At 42.6% G+C, this 8,847-nt stretch overlaps 2 protein-coding genes across 2 annotated transcripts; one reads left to right on the top strand and one right to left on the bottom strand.

The window, feature by feature from the left end:
* Positions 1-1,105: 1,105 nt before the first annotated feature.
* On the top strand, positions 1,106-2,009 carry LOC131281575 (uncharacterized). The gene is made up of 3 exons (XM_058310918.1): positions 1,106-1,296; positions 1,398-1,603; positions 1,735-2,009. The coding sequence occupies exons 1-3, from the start codon at positions 1,106-1,108 to the stop codon at positions 1,914-1,916; spliced, it is 579 nt and encodes a 192-aa protein (XP_058166901.1). The 3' UTR covers positions 1,917-2,009.
* Positions 2,010-2,494: 485 nt separating this feature from the next.
* On the bottom strand, positions 2,495-4,807 carry LOC131293990 (uncharacterized). Its single transcript, XM_058322040.1, has 2 exons — positions 4,652-4,807; positions 2,495-4,571 (listed from the first exon to the last, which is right to left on the bottom strand). The coding sequence occupies exons 1-2, from the start codon at positions 4,805-4,807 to the stop codon at positions 2,535-2,537; spliced, it is 2,193 nt and encodes a 730-aa protein (XP_058178023.1). The 3' UTR covers positions 2,495-2,534.
* Between the last annotated feature and the right edge of the window lie 4,040 nt (positions 4,808-8,847).

Raw genomic sequence — 8,847 nt, 5'->3', positions numbered from 1 at the left:
CAAAAACTGATGGCTGAAGTATTTCCAAGATCTCCCTGACAGTTACTTTTGAATTTTTCTTGACCTCACGAATGATCTTAGCGTCCATGCGCGCATTTGTTTTGCGCTTGTCTCCTCTAGGAGGCCGATCCTCCACCGATCGGTGCGTTTAAAATGTAACTATGAATTTTCCTACCGCTGCGTTGTGGATTTCGTGCTTTGAATAAGTTACTTTAATGTAGATAAATGCCATAAAACATATTTTATGCTATTTAATTTCTTGTAACACTCAAATTAATGAGATACCTAAACCTAATATAAAAAAATTGTATATTTACAACCAAACATGAGTTAAACACGTGATCATACGTGTATAAATGTCAGAAATAGTGCTAATAAACCTGAAAAATATGAAAACGCAATAAATTGGTTAGCCCTCAATGCAAAACTTTATGCAAAACTCGAAATTTCAAAGTGTGCACTTTTCCTTGTCACTGTTTTTTTAGCTACTTTTTTAATTATTTTTTTCCCAAAATCAAAATATGTTTGTTTTCGCTTACTCATTAGTGGATCTTATATGAAATATGTAAATCAATATACGAAAAATACTTGCAGTATATTTAGTTGGATTGAGAAAAAAATATTGAGCGAAAATCAACAAAATTCGAAGTGGGCACTTTTTCCTGCCGGTCACTGTATGTCGTAGCAGACACAAATATATTTTTCATATCTTTTGCGTAAATAGTTTCGCATAACACTTATTTTTAAATTGATTTTAAGTTGTTTGGACAATCTAAGATATACATTTTTAAAGTTGCAAAACTTACCCGGATAAATGGTCATATACATCAGGGTTAAGTCTCTCTTATCTGGCTTTAGGATTCTCTCACCATTCTGAGGCGATGCGATCGGTCTTTGGTGCGTAAAAGAGAAGAAAGAAGAGCAACGGATAAGAAAGAAAGCGATAAACGGAGTTTATTTGTATATCTCATTCTTGCCGGACGCGGATCACGAACGATCGGATACGCTGGAAGCTGTAACCGGAAACCTTCTGCCAGTCTAATATCAACAGTCGCGTAGTCTGTTTCGCTTAAACCATCGAATTTTTAACTCCCGGGGGGGCAACATGTCGATTGCAGTGCGTTGGGCGAAACGGCGTGTTCTCGTTGCGAGCATTGCGACGATCGTGCTCTACTACTTCCTGTCCTCCTCCTATCAGAAGTACCAAATCAGCACCATCATACCACACACCAAGCCGGAAGACGTGTGGGAGTTCGTGGCCGATTTCAGTCAAATGCGAAAACTCAACCCAACCATGTAAGAAGCGAAATGACGCGGAAGAACGGGCTAGCTGTCCCGCCCCGACGGCACCGGAACATTCTAACGAGCCCTCTTCCGGGCGTTGGTTCTATTTTTAGACTGAACTTCAACATTCTCGCCGACCATGGTAATTTCGAGCACTGGAAGTACACGGTCACGTACGACGAGCGGCTCTCGCACTGGCCCTACCTGGTCAACACGGCGGTCGGGCACTTTTCCGTGAGAAAACTTCCGGAAGCCGAAGGAGGCCAGTACTCGGTAGCGTCCACCCACAAGACCTGCTTCCTTCTCGGGCTGTTTTGTCGTAAGTATGGAGCAAATCCGCTCAAACGAATTGCAAGTACATTCAGTTGGGCCTTATCAATCTACAATTTTAATTTACCACCACCGTATCGCCATCGGCTTCTCGTCGCGCGTCTCGATTGCCCGCTGCAGTAAACTCGAAGGGCGAATTTAAAATGTCTCGCCTTCACCAGAACGATACGTTTTGCGAGGAGACGGTGTTCTTCCAGTGTCCGTTCTTTTTTGGACGTCTTTGCCGCCGGGAAGTCGAATTTCAGCGCCAGGCCATCATGAGGAATTTGGAATCGCATTTCCGGCAGAAGCTACACGGATAGTGGACAGAATGGAGCGTGGAAAGGAATGTAACCCAAAGCAACCACACCCGATTTCCCGATCAATAGTTCTAAGCAAGCCGTGACTTAACCGCAGGACGCTGTGCCATTTTTTTCTAATTTTCTTTCAAAAATGCAAAATAGCAAAATAAAACAACGAATTGTGGTACTTAAAAATGGTACTATTGTTTGTTTTTACTACAAAAAAAAAAACTAAGTAATTTGTTTGACTAACTAAAATTGAAAGAAAAAATGTATAAATGTCTAATAATTTCTAGTAACTAAATTATAAAACTTGTTACAAATTGTTTGGGTCAATCGTTGATACCAATATGAGAACCTAATGTTTTTTCCACAACTCTGATCGTTATCTGATTCTTCTTCTTGGCGTAACGCACTATTTTGGTCATGCCTGCCCGTTAAGGGCTTACTAGACTTTTCCCTTGTGTACGTCAGTCCTCTCGTACAGAGGAAGGCCCGGTCTCACTAGGGATTCGAACCCCGACAATCATGGGCCAATTTTCTAACCGGTGCTACCGCTCGGCTGTCGCGGACCCCGTTATCTGGTTATGAGGAGGCAATTGTTAAAAAGTGTTTAAAATCTCGTAAGGTTTGTTACTGCTATCTTTTGTGTGTTTTGGATCCACTTATTGAACGGCGAGTTCTTTTCGCATGATCACTACAGTACCCCTCTACGTCTTTGAAAAGTTCCTCTAGCTTACGTCTCCTATTAGCATCCCGGACAACTGGTACTCCCCCGCGTGTAAAAGTGCTTCCACTTCCACCACTTCCCGGGGAGTTTCTTCTAGTGGTCGGTGTAACGTTACTACTTCGCGGTGATATCGATGACGTACGATTACTTTTCCCCAACCATCCTCGGCCAGGAGAAAGACCCAAATTTGAGCCACCACTTGGAGGAGTCCGCTGCGCCGCCCCTGGACTGATGTTTCGTTCGTTCGTTTTCGGAGTGCCGGTGAGATCGTCCACATTGATCACCCGAACGGTTTCATCCACAAACTGTACCTCATCGTCGCTGGAATCATCCGCGAGTTGCATCGTGCGCACTCCCGCTTCATCGTCCTCGCGTACGACGATGCGATTCGCGAACGCACTATTCTTCGTTATTTCAAACACATTATCTAAGGCCGGGGCAGCGGGTGCGATTGGCGAAAGGCCAAATATATCGGCCGACGAAACGTTTACCTCGCGATGCGGAGTGACGTTCGCCAGTGAACCATACATTAGTTTTGCAATCGGTGTACTGACCGACGGTTGCCGTCGTACGAGCTCAGTCTTTCGAGGAACCCCACTACTGCTGGGCGAACTTTTGGATGCTGATTTTTCTAATTTTTTCAAAAACGAAATGTCCTCATCTGACGAGTTCATTGATAAGGTATCATTATCCGTGTCTTCAAAAAGCGGCGGTGACTTAGGTGGGGAATCAGAGGAACTGATTGTGACCACCGGTGGTTGAGCATTGGGAAGGCTTTCTCCGCTAAGCGACGATCCGGACGCAGGTTTCAAGGTACTGGGTTGTTGGTTTAACTTTTCCACAGGAAACCGATACCGATCGTCGGCCAGAACGGGTTGTGTCGAAGTGCTACCATCCGAAATTTGTTGCCCGAACTGCAAATAACCCTCCGAATCGGTGACCGTTTCCGGGATGTCGATAGCACCGCCGGAGCTAGTCGCCGTTTCTGGGATGTTGATTTCACTCCCCCCGGGAGCGGGTTCGTTCTCTGGTGACGTATCGCTTTCAACACGCAAGGGAGGCATTTGTTCCGTATTCGTTTCGTTAAAATCGAACAGTGGTTCGCTGCCAGCAAAATATATTGGGGTCGGTTTGTCCAAGTTATTCGGAGAAATACGATCCGAATCTTCTGATGATAACATTGCGGATTTTCTGAAATTTATACTTTCGCGATGCGCACTTTCTACCACTTCCGGAGGCATAGCTACGCTACGGATGGCAAGAAATGCAGATTCTTGCGACCTCGCCGTTGATATACTATATTCTAACGAGAGAGTAGTTTCTGGAGCCGCCACAGTGTCCGATGTGTCAATGTTGTTTGCTACTTTCCAAGCATTAAAAGCTTTTAAATGTGCTTCCTTCTTAACTAACGGCAAATGTTGACGGTAATGTCTTACTCTTCGCCGCAATATAAACCGCCTCATGCACAAATATAGTCTAAAACTACTCTTTTTGGTTTTTCGCTTGCGTTCTAGCACAATCATTGATTTTAACGCTTCCGTACTGCTTCCACACGAAAACTGCAACCGCGAAGACAGTACCATCAGCTCGTCTAGCAGATCCCTGGAACTGAGGAAAATGATCTTCTGCACCGCCAGTACTCGTAGCCGCTCCAACTCCGGCGACGTCATAAACCCGCGCGTTTCGTCGACGATGGCGTACTGCCATTCGGTGCCCTTCAGCACGGTAAGCTCGTTTGCCACTTCCAGCTGCGACTTGGGGTGCACCCGGGCGCGAAGCGTTGGTGACAACACATCCAAGTGGTACATCCAATGATGCGTTCGTTCCACATTTGGGCACAAAATTATTGACGGCCGTTCACTCACGACGGCCGTCCCGGATAGGAGCGCCACGATCTGGTAACACTTTCCCAGGCCCGACTCATCGTTCAAGAAAATTCCTGTATACTGCAAGAGGGAAAAACGTAACAAACGATTTGTGAATCACCACCGTCGTTGCAAATCGCGGACTAATTTCGTCTGGTTACCTCACGCAGCTGATTGTACAAAAAACGTACACCTTCTAGTTGATGGATGGCTAATTTGTTCACGATATTCCGGTCCACAAAGTTTTTACACGCGCTATCCAGGACCAGGTGTCCTTGTTTTACCGCCTCTTTTGTTGGTAAACAATGCACTTCCATACGTCTTCCTTTCCGCGAAACACAACAGTTAACTACGCGCTGTGCTGCATATAAAACGGCAAACTGCGACCAATTACGTTCACAATTAACACACCAGGAGGTTTTCGCGTAAACTAATTACATTTTCTCTTATAAATCAAGTTTTAACACGACCGATCTTAATTATGTATGGGTCAGCTGTTTTACTTCCACGACGTACATGCTAGTGTTGGCAGAATCGGGACTCGGAAGATTCGAAGATTCGATCCCTAGAGGGATTCTAAAGATTCGAATCCCATTTGACGGATTCTAAAGATTCGAATCCCTTTTGACGGATTCTAAAGATTCGAATCCCTTTTGACGGATTCTAAAGATTTGATTTGTTTGGGACTCGAATCTGTTTTGATTTGTTTGGGATTCTAATCTGATTTGATTTGTTTAGGACTCGAATCTGTTTTGATTTGTTTGGGACTCGATTTGATTCGATTCTGACTTGATCCTAAACTGTTTGAATCGACTCACAATGATTTGAGTCGAATTAGTCACATAACTAGTCGATCTAGAGACAATGTAATTGATTTAAATTTACTCAAATCGAACGATGGGTAGAATGTCCAATGGACATAGATTGAGTTTTTTGCGCGATTTGCGAGTTAGGCTCTAGAAAAATTCCTAGAACCTATTTTTTACAAAGAAATACAGTAGAATGTCCATTATCCGAGTGCTTGGACCGACTGTTTCTTGGATTGGGATTCGGATTTGGGGATTTGGTTTACCCACCACTAGCATAAAGCTGCAGCGCGCCAACAAGCTTCAAAAACTTGGTCGCAGCTTGAAATAATAACTGAAATAGCCAAATTGCTAATAACTTTTTAGTGCCTAGGTCAATTTCAGCAACAGACACCTCAAATGAAAGGTCTTTTCAAGGCAAACAACTTGATTCAACAAATATTCTACCTCGATTCTTATTTAATGAAATAAACATTTGAATGGGATTTAGATACAGATACCTTCAAGGTATTTTCTGCTGAAATAACAAATTTGTAAATAATTTTTGATTCTTTCCACCGATTTGTACATGTAACCCCATAAATGAAAAGGATGAACAATCGGAACATTAGGCTGATGTACATTTTTTCCATACTTACAGGCCTGGCAGCAATGGCAGTTAACATCTAAAGAACGATGACATGCGGCAGCCTCCGGCGAGCATTTTCGGGCCCATAGATTCATCAAATAGATGATATGAAAGATCATCTAGGCGACCATGTAAGTAAGTTTTTTCCCGGTACCCGGACTAGTTAGCAAACACGTTGGTGCGATTGCGTGTATTCTACGACAGCTAGTTTGATTTTTTTTTGTTAAAGCCAAGAAAAATGCATATTACGCACTCCGTGGGCACCCAAAGAGGCGGGCGGTTCCTAAGAACAGACTCGAAGGTGTCATAAGAGCATCCCTCACTACTCCCTAAAAAACTCGGCAAAAAGCTGTTTCTTACACCACCAACCTCGCATGTTACCTGTCCTAACTAAGATATTAGCCACGCAACAGCTACTGTTGATTCCGTTCAAAGATAGTGGTCTTACTAGATCCTGACATCCCTGGCGAAATATACCCTAATAAAAATTTGGTGTGGCCTGTCGCTAAGCATGAAAAGGTGGTGGTGGTACATTTTTACTATTCCTATCTCCGTATGCTCCGTACCTGACCAAGGAAAAAATAGGTGGCATACCAAAATTGACTATGTAAAACTCTTTGAAGTAACTAAAAGAGCTCGAAAATGCTCGAACCTCCTAGCTAACCTAACCCTAACGAAATACATAGTACGCTATCCCCGCCTAAGTAGCCATAATTACGCATCTCCTACACTTCATCTAGTGCCGCATCCCTGACTAGCTCTGCCCTATCAGTTGTTTGATTCGAACGTCTCCTAACTAACCTAACCCTAACGAAATACATAGTACACTATCCCTGCCTAAGTAGCCATAATTACGCATCTCCTACACTTCATCTAGTGCCGCATCCCTGACTAGCTCTGCCCTATCATTTCCCTAATTAAGGGAATAATGACGCACTGGCGTTGCCTGGCTGGCTGACTGGCTGGTTGGTTAGCTGGTACTTCAGACGTCCCTACGATGTCATCTTATGTTGTGTCTTCTGGATGGGCTGTAATGGATACTGAGTTAATACAATTGTAAAATATAGTATAGGATTGCAGGAGGAAGGAGTACCAACCGTGCTCTAGCCGTGGGGAGTTTCGAAGATGGGCTTACCTATAAAAATTTCATAGTGTTGTTTTGGGCATTAAATTATGTAGACATAATGAAGTCATATTCTCAAAGGATTCATCAACAGGTTATCTAACAGACAGTCACCAATGTAGCCACGAATACTACTGAACGTGCCAGGACTGAGTATCTCAATAATATTTCTTGCTAGAAAAAACACTCCTACACAAATATTGGCACCTGATTAAAGGAAGAAAGACACCAGAGCTGCGAATGTTCATCAAGAAGCCTTCGACAACTGATGGAAGTCAAGACACCAAATACCGCGGATTGCAAATCATAAAATAGCAATGGAAGATTGAAGCTTGAAGTAAACAAACAACGTTGAATTTAGGTGCTTAATAGTGAACTTATTGAGAGGAAACTACGTTATATTGAAAATTTTGAGTGAATAATTCTCTTACTTTTTCGCCTCGTTCTAGGCGCTCATCATCCGTGATGATGGGGCGCTCATCATCGGGAAAATTAACAAAGTTGTTGCCGTCTTCTATAGTTGAAATATTATTGATAAATTCGGCTAACCGGTCTGCGCGGAAATCGCATTTACCGGCCGCAATTAAAAAATTATGCAAAATAGCACACGTTGTTACAATTGGAATTTTTTTTTCTACTGTTAATCATCAATGCTCTGTTTTATGATTCGGAATCTTTTGGTGATTTGGACGAACGAACGCTCCACCACTTGCCGCGCCCGAGAAAGCCTCTTGTTAAACATGCGCCGTTCTGGTGTGTCCTCAACTTTAAATGGGACCAGCATTTGTTCTGATCCTTGGAATGCTTTGTCTCCAACAAGAACATACTTAGAAATTCCCTCTGGTCCTGGCACGTTAACAGGTGGCATTCGTTTCGCAGCAGTTTCCAAACTACTGGATCGACTGGTTTATAATTTGTAAAAAAGCGTATCGAACGAAAAATAAAGTTAGTATTCTACAAGCGACATCTCGCCTCTTAGCTCCTACGTCGATGGAAGTGCCAAATTTCTACAACAAATCATTCGCAGTGGCAGATTATCCTATGGGTGGAGTTGGCGGCCGCTAGGGGCCACGCCGGTCAGAGAACCCCCTTAAACATACTACATAATTGAGAGTTAACCAAGATCGTGTGTGCAAACGACCGATAGAAGTGAAGAGTTCTCGCAATTCTTACTAGAAATTACCATATTGCTATGTTCAGTTTGGTAATTATTAGCGACATACAAGTTAATTAACAACTATAAAATTACGCAAAACAAGCGACTTAAATGAAACGGTTTGAAAGTGGAGCAGTAAACCGTTGAAAATTAAAAAAGAAGAAGAATTTATTCATTTTCAAGAAAATGATTTGGGTAAATTTATAAGATTTAAAATGGTTCGAACTTGGTTGACAATGAAAATGCAGACTCCTCAACCGTCTCTAGGAGCACCGGAGATCCTGGAGCCAGAAACAACTACCATGTCTTAAAGCCAACAAGAAACTGAAATAATTGTTTCAACTTCAAGTTTTAATTTTGAAACTGTTGCAACATGAAAACTAATGTTTTCCGATGTTTTGATTGACCACATAATGAAAAAAAACCTGCAGATTATGGCAATATCGAGAGTTCTAAAACCTCTTTATAAAGATGAGGATGACGTTTACTGCAGAAAGTTCAATACAGAACATTTTTGACTAAAAAACCAACGGAGCATCAGAAGAAAGCACTTGGTTGTTATTTTCGGAAACTACCAAAAGTGTTAATTATTACCCATGGATCAAAAGAACACATCACATCTATTTGTAACTTGTACAAAAGGT

Source organism: Anopheles ziemanni, chromosome 2 (genome assembly GCF_943734765.1).
Source record: "Anopheles ziemanni chromosome 2, idAnoZiCoDA_A2_x.2, whole genome shotgun sequence".
Taxonomy (NCBI): Eukaryota; Metazoa; Arthropoda; class Insecta; order Diptera; family Culicidae; genus Anopheles; species Anopheles ziemanni.
Note: the sequence above shows the minus strand (reverse complement) of the source record. Positions and strands in the feature narration are given on the sequence as shown.